The sequence below is a fragment of the Thunnus albacares genome, chromosome 5 (genome assembly GCF_914725855.1).
Source record: "Thunnus albacares chromosome 5, fThuAlb1.1, whole genome shotgun sequence".
Taxonomy (NCBI): Eukaryota; Metazoa; Chordata; class Actinopteri; order Scombriformes; family Scombridae; genus Thunnus; species Thunnus albacares.
Window position 1 is genome coordinate 10,380,767 of NC_058110.1, and position 16,821 is coordinate 10,397,587.

Here is a 16,821-nt window from a genome sequence, read left to right on the forward strand (position 1 = left end):
CCTGTGTGTGTGTGTGTGCTTCTCTCCTGGCTTCAGATGGTCACTTGAACTTAAAATCCAAACAGTTGTTGGGTGTGATTTAAAAAAAAAAAACAGAAAACATTGAAATCCCTTCTGGCACTGAAGCGATTGTCTGTTTATCTCAGTGTTGTTTGAGATGTGAAATGATGAATGCCTAATCTCCTAAAACAAAAATATTAACTGCAGTGAATATGATTTCAACAAGAAGACTTTAATTTGAGGTATTATAAATAACTGAAGCATATGCCCGACTGACAGAGGTCAAGAATTGTGCTGTATTAATAATATCAGACTCTCAAAGGTTGTCCATTTTTTTGTCTGAACTGGGAAATTGATTTCAGGCAATTTAGGGATGAGAAAGCACCACAGCTCCCCTGTCAAAGAATTACATAGATTTCCTACTAGATTCAACATCACAGCACTGCCTGTATGATAATTGTAGCTTCTCAGGTGTCTTGTCTTACTGCATTCGACTGTCAGTGAGACTTAATTTGATGTTTAAGTTCAAGGAAATATTTTTAGAAATGTACAGTCAGATATTGTGTACTGCAACTTAAAGTTTCAGAGTCTAAAGCTACATCTACCATTAGATGAATCTACCATTAGTGCATTAGAGGAATGATCATGAAGCAGCCAAAATGTAAAGGATTCATCCTCTGGGGAGCATGAAAGTGCTCCATAAATTTCATGTAAATCTGTCTGTTAGATTGCGATATTTCTTGTGTACAAGGAGAAATTTCTACCTGATGGTGGCTCTGGTGGAAAGGTCAGAAAAGGTTAGAGGATCATCAAAATATCAGGATTCATTCTCTGGAGACAAGGAATATACCAACGACCGCCTGACCAATACATCAGTGGCTGGTAGATAGCAAGAAATTGCAGAACAGAAATGCCAAAGATATGTTTGTGTTAAACCACAAACAGTGTCACCATTACAAAGGTTATCCACCATTTTTCAAATTTTAAACTGTATCTTAGTCACAACTCTAGTAAGCTAGTATTCACATTGGTCTGAGGTGGCGGGGTGTGTATCCACAGTGTGAAAGACAACATCCCGCATTCCATATTTGGAGGGTCCTGGCTCCAACCAGAAAAGATGGCGCTGACCATAAGCTGCAACTCTGGGCTTCAGACCAGCTCCAGTGCAAACCACTAGGTGATGTCACACCTCGCTACGTCCATCTTTATTTACAGTCTATGGGTTTTTGTTAAGATTTGGCAACTAAAACACTTGGTTAAGGTTAGAGAAAGATGGTTGGATATGATCATTACAGACATGTTGTCTCCAGTAGCAGTTAGCAGACACAGTTTTCAGAGAAAAAGCTCTGATAAACCCACTGTACTTTACCTGTCCAGCACCAAACGGCAAAGCTAGCTACTAGCTGGTGAACATAGTGGAGCATTTAGCAGCTAAATAGCTCAATATTTTTCTCAGGAGTTGGTGGAGACTAAAACAGAGCTAAAAGGAGAGTGAATATTGGATTCATCAGCTGGACAGACACCGGTAAATGCTAATTCTGTTCCATGTTTGCTGGATGTGACAATTCTAATACATTTGTGTGTTTACAGTTCATTTCTGTCCCCCCTCCCAAGAGGCCAGAAAATCAGATAATGCATGTTTAAGGCCTAAATGGCATTATCATACTATTAGGAGCAATGTCCACTCTGCAGATAAATTGCTGACCTATGTTTATGAATTTTACACACTGACCAAACAATAAAAAACATCTTGTCAGTCATCTGTCTTTGCTCCCCTTTAGCATTTTAGTAGATTGACATTCCTGGACAGCATCAACCGGCGCAGCATCCTCATTCTGATGCAATAGCAGTAACATACCCAAACACTCCTGTAGTGATTGCTCAGGGGGCCATCAGCATCCTCTTTCTCTCTTGTTAGTCCATGTTTTTGTGTGTGCAGAGGCCATGGAGCGAAGCTGTTATCAGGGCCAGCAGTGCAGAGGCAGAGCAGGCAAGGGTGGGAGCTCTCTGAACAGGGAGTGCGGCGGGCTGGCTTCTCCCAGGGAGATAACTTTGTTCTGGGCCAGGAGAGATGACATCATGACGGATGACGATGAAGATGTGGGCGCTGGGGGCAGGAAACGTTATCTCTTACAATGGCACCAAGGGGACGGAGACACACACATATACACTTATGGAACACACTACTGCACACTGACACTCTACTCCAGTGAACAGTAGTTACTCCCCATTGAACACATGCACAAACACACACACACTGCTGACATGCCTACTCATCCAGTGGGTCTAGGAGGTGGCTGTCATTTAAAAGGAAAAATCAGACAGATAGAGGCCAGGTCACTGTGTGTGACTGCTGTGGTGTTGTCACTTTCTACAGCACAGCTTCTGAGAACTTTTGGGAAATACACTGACGAAACTGATCTCAACCATTCTCAGCGAGGAGTCCAGCTTGTATTGTGGGTTTGTACTGCATGCAACTGCACCATACATATTGCATGAATTCTGTTTGAGGCGTATTGGCATTCACAATAACAGCAACACAAGACTGACTGTTTTTGAGACAGAAAATAATATTATTATAGAGAGACATGAGTTGAATGTCTAATTCAGTTCAATTTCAATAAGAAGAAAACTTATAATATAAAGTTTACTTTATAAGATTTAACTACTTGCTATATTTATAGTTATTTATAGTTATAAATCAGTTATAAGCCATTAATAGAGGTTGTGAAAAATTGCTTTGGCTTTTTAGCTCTTCAGTTCATCAGGAAGACCCCTCCGATGTAGTTTTACCACTTATGACTGCAGACTAAATGGATTATTGCAACAAACGTTTGTCGATGAATTATCAACATTTAAAATTGACAAAGCTTAACATTTTGCAGATTGGACATTTATAAAATTTTGGAAATTGGTACCAATATTTCTAGCCAACTCTTGATCAAGTCATCACAATAATCTGCAGAGATCAGATTTAAGCAAACTCATGCAAAGCCTCCTGGAGTCCTTTAATATTAACTGCAGATTCATGTCTCTAACTTTTGCTTTCTAATCACCGCTTGCTTTGATTTCCCCCAAAGCTCAAAAGCTTTAATCCAGCTCACTAATTGACAGTGAGAACTGTTTGTGCACTAACATCATGCAACAATAATTGATACTGAGAGGTGAACTGGGGATGTGATGTGTAATGTTGAAGTGGGTTACATAAGTTTTTACTAATTTTTCATGTTTGGTTTAGTTTGTGGCAGTCTGACGCAGACCAATCTGTGTGAGTTTATTCTTTAAATTTATTGCAAAATGCAATCAAACTGAGGAGGCCTTTGGCACTTGTCCATTCTTTATTGCGAGGAACCTTTACGGTTGGGCATTAAGTTTATTGCCGAAAGACATCAGTAAAACTATATTATGTTCGAAACATCATAAAGCACTTTATTGTTGCGACTTATGCAACATTATTCACTAAAGTTTCAAGTGTAAAGTAGTTCTCACTTATCTGCTCTTTCTTTCTCTCACTCTTGACAATCTATATAATCAGTTTCATCAAACATTTTTCATCAGTTTATATTTACTGTCAGCCTTTCTTTGGCCATTCCTTTGTATACTGTATGCACTTTTTGCCAAAATGCTGAATCAGCCTCAACTTTCATCAACTTTGCAAGAACAATCTGTTAAAGCACTTATATGGCACACAGAAAGGATTTTAGTCATTTAATATTAAATGGTAAAATGGTAAATGGCTGAATTTATAAAGTGCTTTACAATGTTTCTGCTGCTCACTCACCCATTCACACACGCACACACACACATACTCACACACCGTTGGCAGATGGGCTTCAGTATCTTGCCCAAGGACACTTTGACATGCGGAAAGGAGGAGTCGAGGATCGAACCACTGAACTTCTGATTAGCGGACGACCCTCCTGAACCACAGCCGGCCTAATACTATGTCCCACAATCTGACAAACTGTAAATCAACATCTGTGTAGACATCTGTGGTTCAATCATTATCAAACAAGACCAAAAACTATTAATTATTTAGTTTTAATTAAGACAAGAGTAAAATCCAGGGATTGGTTGGGAAACCCACCTAAATTCAGTTTATAGCCTTTTTATCTGAGGAAGAAAGTTTCAGAAGTTAAAACTGGGAGTTCTACTTAGGTATTAAAATCAGATTTAGTTCTTGGTCGCCATCAATATGTAAAGTCTGGGGTTGTTCCATCCATGCATAACAGTTTATTTTAATTTATTTTGAATTTTATTAATTTTAATTAACTCTGTTCTCCTTCACTGTATATATTAGTGATGTTATTTTGCAAACACTTCTAACAATGTAATCCATTTTTAGTTAAAGTTTCATTTTCTGGTTGTGTTACACTAAATGCTACAATTGCAAAATGGTTTATGTTCAAAATACCCCAATAGGTAAACTCTTATTTACAGTCTTGTGTTGTTATTACTCATCTACAAAATGTCCATAATTCACAGTAAGAAGATAAGTGAGTAGATATAAATATATATATATGTATATAACATAAGAAAATGATCTTCTCCACAGGTTTTCTGCGGTGCATCATGTGCTCTCTTCTGAACATCCTGCTGGCTTTGCTGAGTCGCTTCCTGTTTGCGGTCCACGGGGTGGTGACAGTGTGGCGTGTGGTGGCTGTTAAAGGAGAGCCGCTCTATTGGCTGCTGCTGACGGGTGTGGCTCTGCTGGGTGTGGAAATGGCCATCACACTGAAGTGCACCCGCAACGCAGAATGGAAATGGTAACACTTCGTAGGTCAAAACACAATGAATGGGTGGAGTGCCCCTTTCAAAGTTAAACGAGAAACACAATTTCATTCATTTAATAGTGATGTGATGAACAAAGAAACATGTTTGTGGGCTAAATTGGCATGTACAAACCTATTTGCCCACTGCTTTTGTTCTTTTTCAAGGGGTGACATGAGGACTGAGGTGTAGCCAGACTTTGAAAGCCCGTTTTGAGTGGGGAGTAAATAACTCCTGAACTTGTAACTGTGTGAACACTTTACAGCCCATCTGCCCAGGGCGTTGAGAGGCAGCTTGTGTAAGGCCTGTAATATTCTCTGCCACTAAATTCTCTGTTATCCTCTGCAGCTCTTTCTCTCTTTAACTGTCTATCAAAAACAAATCTATTCCTCTGCAGTGTTATTGCTCCGTATTTCACTGACTATGACATCTCTGTCACAGCCTTTCCTATCCTGTCTTGGAGAAAATTTATCCTGCTGGCTCGAGACATTTCTGACCAGCTGGCTTTCTTCTTTAAAAAAAATTTGGCTTGAGTAAATATACACTAAGGTCAACCTTTATTATGCAAGCCTCAAAAGGATATGAGCATTTAGTGTCACACTTCAGTCAACACCAAGCTGTGTCTCATTCAAAAGCTGTAGCTCTCCAGCACATACGCAGCGAACATCCTCTGACGCATGCTTTCTTCAGGCCTCTCTCTTTCTCACTGAATCTTACTTTGAAGTTCTCTCCTCATGGAGAAGGCTTTACACTGTCAAGTGGGATTTGCATATATGATGAGAATAATTGCCTGTCTGAAATTCGATGCTTCTTTTGGAAAAAAAGGGGGCCTCTTTCTTCTTTATTGGGTGGCAAATAAAAAAAAAAAAAGCGTGTCACTAAAAATAACCTCCCCCCCCCAACTCCCCTCCCCTCCCTCTCCATTGGCGGTCCTCTTTTAGGTTCTCCCCCATGGTTTTCCTCTACCTCAGTACTGTCATCCCTTCCATTTGGTTTCTGGAGCTGAGCCTGCTGCAGTCCAAGCTTCCTGTCAACAATTCCTCAGGCCCTGAACTTCATTTGCTGGCTCACATCCCAATCACAGCGGTAGGCGTCCCACCACAAAACTGCCCTCCCCGCCTCAACCTCCACGCAGCCACATTAAAGCAACACCTGATATCAGATAAGATTTTAATCTAGTAAGGGGGTGGATAAACTATTAGTTGCAGGAAATGTGTAATAGACACATTGAGATGAAGTCCAGATAGGCTCCTGCTTGAAAAACTCTCAGATCTCTCCCCTTCTGGGGTGGTTTTAGTGCAGTTTCTTTCATGTAGGATTTGGGAGCTTTCTTGCCCCATGGCTGTGCTTGAGGCTGGGTGGCAGCTTCTGAAACTTGAAGATGTAGTGTTTTGGGAAACACTGTGGAATGTCAAGGGGTGCTGTCAGGATAAACTCAATGAACCCCGACACAATGAGGGGCTGACTCACAAGTCATCAGAATTACATCAAGAATAGAGAGGAGATACCTCGTTGTGCAGATATTTGCCAATGTATCTCCTTGTTCATACATTTCACTTTTTCAAATATCAAGATATGACAGTGTTTTACTTTCATGGTACAAAAGAATTGAAATAGCAGGAAAACTCAATGAGAAACCAGAGGAAATTCTCTGCTCTATGACAAACTGTGAAAAATTTGTTTTCTAATGTTTTCATGCTGTTTCATTCATCCAGGGCATCGTGGAGCTGGACCCAGAAAACTGGGTGGCTGGTCTGGAGCAGACCATGCTCATAGTGTTGGTTCTTGGTCGCTGGCTGATGCCCAAGGGGTACATGTCCCGGGACCAGCTCTCCCAGCTCCTCATGGTCTATGTTGGACTGGGTGCTGACATCCTGGACATCTTCGACACCTTCAGGGAACCCGAGGTCAAAACCAACTGGGCAGTTGTCATCATCGGCTTGTCTCTCTTCTCTTGGGCGCTCATGCAGTTTCCTCTGGTGCTCACTCAGACGCGACCCCCAAAGGGTGGTCACCCCTGCTGCCCTGCCTCTCCATCCTCATTCGTCTCCTGCTGCTCCAGTGAAGTGTGGAGCTTGCTGCTCACAGTGGGACTCCAAGATGGCCCATTCCTGCTTTACCGACTTTACCTCATGGTGCAAGAGCAGGTACTCAACCAGCTGATGATCTTCTTCACCTGCAAGAACATCCTCATCGTCCTCTTGGAGCTTTATCGAATCTTTGTGGTGCAGTGCAAGCAGCAGGCCGAGGAATTGGGGTTGGAGAGGTGTGCTGCTCGGGTGCTCCAGTGTCCAACCCAGAGGGGCAGCGGGGAAGAGGAGAAACAGGAAGAAGAGGGTAGAGAGGAGTGTTGTGCAGAGCAGAGCTGTCATACAGACACGGACGGGGGGACTGAGAGGGAAGTAGATCAGAGAGGTGTCCAGGTAGAGAAAGGCTTAAAATGCCATGAGGCATAACTTTGGCCCTGGGGGGGGGGGGGGGGGGGGGGGGCTTTCATACACCAAATGAAACCAAATGAACATAGCTTTATGCTTTACAGTACAACACATTTTGTTTTAATCAGAGACAGCTTGCAATGATGTAATTTCATTATGTTTGTAATAAAAATGCCAGCTCTCTTTGTGTTGTGATGATCATGATGAAAATGATGATGACCTTGACAGGAGACATCACATGAATTGAATTAGCATGGCAGTTTAAGATGGTGATAACATGTCTTGCTTAATTAATAAACCTTTTATAATGAAGATGTTTCAGCAAAGTACAGTGCTGTTTTGTTACTCTGATCACCATGAGATGGCAGTGTTGCCAAGTCAACCAAAGCACCACACACATACACACATACACACATACACACACACACACACACACACACACACACACACACACACACATACATACACACACACACACACACACACACACACACACACACACACACACACACACACACACACACACACATATATATATATCTATACAGTGTTTAATTTGACTGGAACATACATGCCGGTTACATAGAGCAAAACAACAGTGAGACAGCAGCACAGCAGCAATACTGAACTTGAGCTTTTTTGGGATTCAGTAAGAAAATTTCCACTTTAAGTCTCTAAGTCTGTAAGACCTGACAATACATTGAGGAAGAGGGAATCCATGTGGTGAATGAATTTAAAAAATGTAATCACCTTCGGGCTCTTTAATCAATAGTCTGATGTAGTCAATCTAAAGACACCTCGCACAGTAAGTAGGAGGAGAGTGAAGAGGTTTGCTTCATTTTTCAAGGCTCATTTTCCTCTTGAGCACAATCAGCCCATGGAAGCCTGTTTGAGAGCTTGGTGCATTTTTATTATGTCTGAAAAAGCACACTCGTGATTATGTGGGAGTCGTTCAAGTTCGACATGATGTGCTCTCACTTTCTGTCTTTTGAGAGATGGAAGGTGCTTTTCAAATATTTCTCTGCAGCACATAAAAGTGAGAGACTCTTTGAGAGCCCACAAGGACGGAGAAGTGTTTGAGTGGAAGCCCGGGGTCTCAAGGTTTCGAGCCACTTCATGGTGGGGACAATTGCCATAGCAAAATACCCCTCCACCCCCCACCTCACTGGTCCAGACAATACCTCTCCTGTCAAATGAGGGCTGGGATATAGCCCTCCTGCATTTATGGATGACCCTCTCCCTCCTTGTCTCTTACACTCTTTTGGACAGGCTGGGAATGAAGAGCAGCGAAAGCAACGAGTGGCGATTCAATCAGAGGCCTTTCTCACGTTGGCCTGTATCTGTGTCCATCAAATTGCTGCACTTCAAATGGCCTGCAAGATGATGATAGAATCTAAGGCTCTGAATGAGGTGAGACTCTTTGTTTTCAATGAGCTCACGATGAAAGAAAGATAGAGACATAAAGAGCCAGAGAAGAGACTAAGAGAGCATTTATGTGTTTTCATCCCTTTGTTGTGCATGCTTCAGTATAAAAATGCATAGAATATGAGGAAGATTTCCAAAATCGACGACTAGGCTTCCTCCAGAGGATGTGCTGGAGAGCACAACTGTACTTCCTCTGTTTCATCTTAGTGGCGGCACTTTGGCCTAAATTATTGATGGTGGAGCCAACTTTTAAGAGAAAGAAGAGAAAAATTAATGGAGAGTTCCTACTGAGATGTTAATTCTTCTAGCAACACAATGTCGCCTATGCTCCTAGAGCGCTAGATAATGCCCAATTTAAAAAGTCACTCCCAGGAAAATGGCATCGCACAGAGCCAATATGAGGGCACAGCTTCTTCTCTAAGCACCTGAGTTTCGGGAGAATCCGATATTCATGTGACAACCTGATGTGGGCAATACAATAGGGTGATGAAAGAGCCGCTTGCTTGTGAAGAGAGTCCTTTTCCTCTTCAGATTAACTGCATGCTTTAACAAGATTGTGTGGGCATGTGGGAGGATGGGGATGTCAGCTGATCCACGGGCTGCCCTACATAGATAGAGTGAGAGGAAGAGAGCGTGGAAACTCAAAGCCTGAAACTCCAGTGCACACAGATACAAAAAAAAAAAAAAAAAAATTAAAAAATCAATCCTCACAAGCACTTGACTGTAAGAGACGTTTTCACATGAAAGGAGTTACGCTGCTTTCAGGTGCTCCTTAAAAGCTCCTACATGTACATCTCTGATTAGATCAATTAATTAAGAAAGAAAGCAAAGTCCCAGCGTGTGATATACTCTCCCACTCTCAAATGCTTATATGATCATGTTTCTGAGGACAAAGTGGAACGACTGATAAAAGACAACATATCATTTATTTGGACTGATGAGGGTATTAGTCATACTGAAGGTACTTGACTAACAGCTCTTATATTTTTAGTTACGGAACTCAAACTGATTTTTGATTGATTGCTGCTCTCCCATGTTTAGACACAGTCACACCCCGCTGTAGAAGTTGAAATTATAGATGCAACTTGTTGCACATTTGGGTGTGTCTTCTTTGGAAATACAATAAAATACAAAATGTATCCCCTGTGGTGGTTGGGATAGGTTAAATCATCCGTCCTCTCTCTTTACTGTGTGTATGTATCCTGTTTGTTACCTTTAATGGCCCATCAGGCACAGTGCACACAGCAGACTTCAAACAGCAGCTTTGTTACATTTCGCCCTCAGCACCCAGAAACCAACCAGGTTTGCTGTGTGTCATTTTGAGTGTTTATTTGATTAAATACAAATTTATTTAGGATATATGCACCATGTAGGCACAATATCAACTGAATAAACTGTAAAAATACAATAAACAATAAAACTAGATTTGAAGCTCAATGTTTGGTTCATAACTCTAATTTGACAAAAAAATCTCAACTCAACGTCATATGAGAAGTGATGAGCTATTTCCATGACAACTGAGAAAGCTCTTTCTGCGCTAGTAAGAGCTAGTAAGTTGACATTGAGTTTTGTCAGACTTCTGTTTTCACTGTCAAAAATGAATCAAGTTACCACAAACCGATGGTAACACATTGAACTTAGGGCCTTTGGGCCCCCTGAGGGTCTGAGAGTTGCTCACTTTCCCCAGTTTGTAATCCAGTCTTGTGTGGTGGATGAAGTTTTCATTAAAAAAAAAATTAAATGGCACAAACAACCTAGCAGAAGCAGAATGAAGAAGATGAAGCATGTAATTGATATCTCGATTTATTCAGAAATGTGATAAATATATAAAAAATTGAGCATGAGTAGAAATCAAGGAATGAGTCTGCCCAGAAATTTACTTGTGTGTGTTTGTGTAATGTCAAATAACTTACACTAAATAATAATATAATAATAAATAGTAAGCTATATTTCTCCATCATGTGAACAGGAGGTCTATTTAGGAATATTCAAATTAGCTGTCAAGAATAATAGAAAATTATTGCTTGTCATATTCACACATATTTACCACTTTGTTTTTCATGCATGGTAAACATGGTGTTGATATTTCCAACAGAACCTTAAGGCTGCAGAAGTTATAATGAAGCCAGAGAGAGAAAGAGAAAGGCAGAGAGAGAAATTCACTCAACCTGAGCAGGTGCATTTTCCATGACAGCGGGAGTGTTTTCACCACATGCCACAATTTCCCTATTTTGTGTCAACTAATCAGGAAGTCCAAACACGCCAAGGTGTGCCTCATCAGCCTCCAGTCCTACAGATAAACCTGTCAACATGCCATGAAATGTTACAGCAAGAGAGGAAGAGTGAAAACAAAGGCAAACTTCAATTGAACTCCACAACTTTCTGACAGGCGGCTGAGGATCCGGCATGTTACACCACGGATGGCAAAATAATGAGCTTTACTTCACTGGTTGTGGTATACGGCCTTGTCTTCACACAATACACGATTCTCAGATAGGCAACAGCGTGATATAGAGGTGCCTGTAATGCCTAATTTCTAGCAAATCACAGTGTATTTGCAGACAAAACTTTTAAACTGTATCTTTTTATCAGCTAAATTATTTGTTAGTTTCACACCAGCTGATGCCAACATGTGCTTGGTCTGCTATGTGATCTCCTCCCAGTCAGTGGCACCCTGTGCACATCTAAAACAAGGCACCCAGGGGTCATTCTCTACATCTTGTGCTGAGGAGTTCAGGTACTCTGCACGGTGAAATCGTTTTATCCCTTCTATCTGAAGACACATGAACGCCTCAAAATCAACTGAGGAGTTCACGTATCAGGTTCAATGGGGGTGTTTAGTCCATCATCGGACTACAGTAACTCTCTTCCTGGAGAAGATTGTGAACTCATTCGGATGTTGTCACACTCATACATACCGCTCCAATGCATCTCAGAGATCTTGCAGTCTATAGATATACGACCCTTGAGTGCTCAAACTGCACAAGGTGATGACACATAGCTGTGCATTGATATTGTGTCACAAAGTAACTGCTGCGTGTCACCATCACACCAGGGCAAGAGGTACAGGGGTCAAGTCAACACCTGTTGGATCAGGGAAGATCAGGGTGATAGATCTAGGCACCTTTAAACATGGAAACTGACTTTTAGACCGTGGAACAGCAACTCCCTGGGGGGGGGAGAGAACCTGAGCTAGTGTGGTAGATCCGACAAATCCTGTCAGCTAAATGACAAAATTGGTTGTTTTTCATTGGCTTCCAAACTGCCCTATTTTTAATGTAAGACTTGTGTTCCATTATGTTCTCTATATATTGGGAAAGTTGTACTGTGTCTTCTTAGCTGGCTTGCTAACATTACCCTCTGTTAAGTCTACAGTCAGGAATCAACTGCTTTAGTTCAGAGTTGGAGGCTGAGAGAATCAGTAAATACCTCCAAACTGTAGGCTGGCTGCTTGTTGAACCACACCGTCTCCTTTTCTATTTTTACATGTGTTAAACACAGAAGATGGAACATGTGGGTGTGGAGGCTTTGAAGTAGTTTAGAAAGTATCTTTGACAGAGGTGGGCTGAGTAACAATTGTAAAATTACTTTTAAAGTTGAGTAATATAAAATGTGTAAATTGTTAAATTTTTCAAGTAACTTTCCCAACACTTAAGCACTTTGTCAGTGCTTTCAAAAACAGTCTCAAAAGTTTAAAAATAGTTACAAATAACAGTTTCTGATCCGCCACCTCTATGGTTTTTCCTGGTTCAGACAACTAAAACTACCTGATTTAGATTGACAAGACCAACATTCACAGAATGCAAACTGTGGCCTCCCTTTGTTGACCCAACTATCCTCCTCAAGCTCCTCGTTAGTCATTATTTGCACCATAAAAAGATAGGTAAGTATAAATATAGGTCTTTGAACTAGTTTGAACAGATGACCAATGCTTTTTTTTCTGGTGAGGGCATATAAACATGGGGTGTGAATAGCTTTCCAGTAAATGAATAGCTATTCACACTCAGTGTTTGCCACACATGTACTGTGCATTAGAGATCCCAGGAGATGCCCATGATGTAACCCTGCTGTAACGTTTGCCATCCTCATCAAGTAACAATCTTCCACATTTACAGATAAACTGCTTTGTAAGGAATAGACATAAGAAGGATGCATTTCTTCAAATACATACAAATTTAAGATAGTTTAGCAAAAAAAAATTGTCAAACTAGTGTTCCAAGGTCAAGAATTACCTTTCATTATTTACCTGGCATATAAGTCATTTATTTTTCCTGATCCTGAGTGTTGCAGTGCTTGGTCTAACTTTCAGCGAATTCATGACAAACCAAAGCTGGAAAAGACTATTAGCACCTCAGGTGTCTGATAACTTTGACTTGTTGTCTCTCAGCCTTATTTATATTCATTTCATTTTTCCCCAGTGTTAATTGCTTCCGTAACCAATTTTATACAGAATGTAAAAGTAAGTAATGAATATGAAATTCTTTTCTAAAGAAAGCATTCTGAATTCTTACCCGCATGGCAGTTTTGGAGATAACTGCTCTGACAGCTAGCAGTTTAGTCAGTCAATCTTAGGCCACAGAAGATGTATTGTTGAAATATTAATTGGCTGCCTCCTTTGCCATCCCCCAGTTTGTCCGAGCTGGGAGAGCTGCCACTTTACCCATTTCGAATCTACAACATGGCCTCTGGTTATACGGGCCAAGGCCACGTTGCCAGTTCTATTGAGGAAATGCAGTTGACTGTCTGACTGGACAACATAACACAGACAGTTGAGGGCACTTGATGAAGAAACACGTTTTTGAATTTAGCTTGTGTTGTTTTAGCCATATGTGTTGTGATATCCCCACAGTGACATGATGATGTTCTAATTCTGTCCTCCTCGAACAGAGCTGTCCACTCCTGACTACTTTTTTACCAGTGCAGCCTACAACTGCTTGTTGGTGAAAGACTGAGGGATGTTCACATCAGAAAGATGTTGTGCTGTTACTACTATTATTCTGCCACTTACAGTGTAAATAGTATACGAGATTGAATTTCTTTTTATATGGGACTTCAAGACTGAGGAACATGGAGGTGGCAATTTGGTGGTTTCTGAGGAGATGTTTTGAAGACTGCATTTGGGTTTACTACCAACAGAATATCCACAATTTGTGTAAAATCTGCATTTTGTACAGACAAGTGAGCTGCAACCAGCATGGCTCACTGTGATAGGCTGAGAGACCTGTCAATCACACACCCCAAATGCAATCTACTTTCAGCATTAAAGCCCTCATGTATACATTTTTGTGTGATTATAGCATATGTGATTATGTTTATGTTATCTGATATCTTGTTGGGAAATTGCGCTGAGCAGTCAGTAATATATGATAATAATAAACTTTATTTATATAACACTTTTCTTAACAAAGTTACAAAGTGCTTAACAGAAAGAAGAAGAAAAGGCAATAAAAAAACAAAAGAAAAACAAACAGAGATCATAACACAGAGGGGATTAAAATGAAGTTACACACAGAAAATAAACTGTCAGAAGTGGGATAATGAAACACAGCAACATATCAAACATTCATAAAAGCTTTCTGATAAAATAATCTTTTAAGAAGAGATTTAAAAGACACTAAAAATGTTGCATGTCTGATCTCGATAGGCAGCCTGTTCCACAGTTTGGGGGCTCTAACAGCAAAGGCCTGGTCACCTTTGGTCACTAGCCCAGACCCAGGAATAACCAGGAGTGCCCCATCCTGATCTAAGTGAACACCCAGGCGCACAGGGGGTTAATAAGTCCTTGATGTAATTTGGAGCAAGGCCATTTAATGCTTTAAGAGTGATAAATAGAATTTTAATATCAATGCGGAATGTAACGGGCAGCCAGTGTTGGTTGGCAAGTACTGGAGTAATATGTTCATATCTCTTAGTGCCATTTAAAATCTGGGCAGCAGCGTTCTGTGCCAGGTGGAGTTGGTGAAGGGAGCTCTGACTGACGCCGGTAAAGTGCATTGCAGTAGTCAAGGCCGGAGAAAATAAATGCATGTATGTACCTTACATAAATCAGTAGGAGAAAGGACTGATCTGATTTTAGAGATTTTTTTGAGTTGAAAAAAGCAGGACTGGACAACATTTTTTGATTGAGCATCAAAACAGTGATCTGCATCAAAAATAACTCCAAGATTTCTAGCAGATTGCTTAATGTTTTTGGTCCGGGAACCAAGCTTATTGAGAAACAGGCTGGTAGAATTCGTGGGACTAACGACTATGACCTCAGACTTAGTGTCGTTGAATTGTAAAAAGTTTTGAGACAGCCAACATTTAACATCACTGAGGCTGGCAAACAGATTATCAAGACTGCTGGGGTTGTTGGTCTGAAGAGGGACATATAACATTGTGTCATCTGTGTAACAGTGGTGGGAGATACTAAGGCTCTGAATGATCTGGCTGGGAGGAATGATGTATATTGAAACAGCAGTGGGCCAAGGATAAGGCCTGTAGGAATACCACAATTTAAATGGGCAACAGAGGGACTGGTGTTTTGTTATGACAACAGAGATGGTCCTATTGGAGAGGTATGAACAGAGTAGTTGTAGAGCAGTTCCCTTAAGACCAACCTAGGTTTCTAGATGGTGCAGGAAAATGGAGTGATCAATTGTGTCAAAGGCAGCGCTTAAATCTAAAAGCACCAGAACTATGCAGTCACCTCTATCAGCTGTTAAAAATAGATAATTAGAAACCTTCATGAGGGCTGTCTCTGTGCTATGGCAGGCTCTAAAACCTGACTGAAAACTATTAAAAGTATTATTACTATTCATAAAAGATATTAATTGAGTTGAAATAACTTTCTCAAGCACCTTAGATAAAAATGATAATTTAGAAATTGGTCTGTAATTATTAAGCAATACAGGATCCAAACTAGGCTTTTTTCAGTAATGGTTGAATTATTACATGTTTAAAACAAATGGGATAATTACCATAAGTTAGAGAAGTGTTAATAATTAAAAGAATAAAATGACCAACAGAGGGGAATATCTCTATAAAAGTTGTGATTATATCTACACCAGAGGTAGACGATTTCATTTGAGAAAATATTTTATCTAGTGCTGAGATGTTAATGGTTTGAAACTTGAAACAGTAGTGAGTGTGTGTCCCGTTGATGTCCTTTTCAGCTGACACAGAAGTGAAGAAATATGCTGATTTAAGAGTTGTTATATCTGCAAGTTGACCTACCACAGCTTGTGCAGCTGCATTGATCTCATCCACACTTTTTCTGTCAATATTTATTATCAGTGTAGCTAGGTAGCTGACTAGCTATGTTCTTAATCCTGCCCACAAACCTCTGATCGGTTGATCTCTTCTCCAACCAGGAGAAAACAGCCATCAATGAGCTAGAATTAGCAGTCAATGCAGCACATATAGGCTACATCCACACTAATATGTTTTCTTTTTAAAATGCATAACTTGCTAAGGCCTAGCGTCCACACTACTCTGGCATTTTTGAACCCCTAAAACAGAGACTTTGGGTCAGCAGAGAAATGCTGCTGACCCTGTTTTAGTTTGAAACTCTGGGATTGCATTTTAGTCTGAATAGGCAGAAATGGAGACTTTTGAAAATGATGATGCAGACACCCACGTTCACCTCCTGATTGGGTCTTATCAGTCACTAATGTAAATAAGTAAGTAAGTAATTTTTATTTATAAAACACCTTTCAAAACCAGAGTTACAAGGTGCTGTATTATGCAAACAATTGAGAGAAAATAAAATAAAATAAAATAAAAAGTTTTAAAACATGAAATATCAATATAAAAGGGCAGACACAGAAGGCAGATACAACAATAAAAACAATGAAAGCAACACAGTGAGCAAATACATATTATGACACAAAGTGCTTATGAAACAGGTGAGTTTTGAACAGCTTCTTAAAACTATCGACAGACTCTGCGTTTTTTATATCTAGGGGAAGAGGGTTCCAGAGGGTTGGGGCAACAACCGCAAAAGCATGGTCACCCTTGGTCTTAAGCCTAGATTTCAGGACAGCCAGAAGGCATTGGTCAGTAGACCTCAGTGATGTCACTGTGGCCAGGGGACACAATAATTCAGAAATATAAAGTGGGGCCACCCGTGTAGTGCTTTATAGGTAATTAAAAGAATTTTAAAATCAATTCTACATTCTATTGATAACCAATGTAGGTTGGCCAACACTGG

The 16,821-nt window shown here is 40.5% G+C and overlaps 1 protein-coding gene across 1 annotated transcript; it reads left to right on the forward strand.

The window, feature by feature from the left end:
* Positions 1–4,561: 4,561 nt before the first annotated feature.
* LOC122982256 (transmembrane protein 26) lies at positions 4,562–7,226 on the forward strand. The gene is made up of 3 exons (XM_044351442.1): positions 4,562–4,766; positions 5,712–5,856; positions 6,486–7,226. Exons 1-3 carry the CDS (start codon positions 4,573–4,575, stop codon positions 7,224–7,226), a joined length of 1,080 nt encoding a protein of 359 aa, XP_044207377.1. The 5' UTR covers positions 4,562–4,572.
* Positions 7,227–16,821: the final 9,595 nt, after the last annotated feature.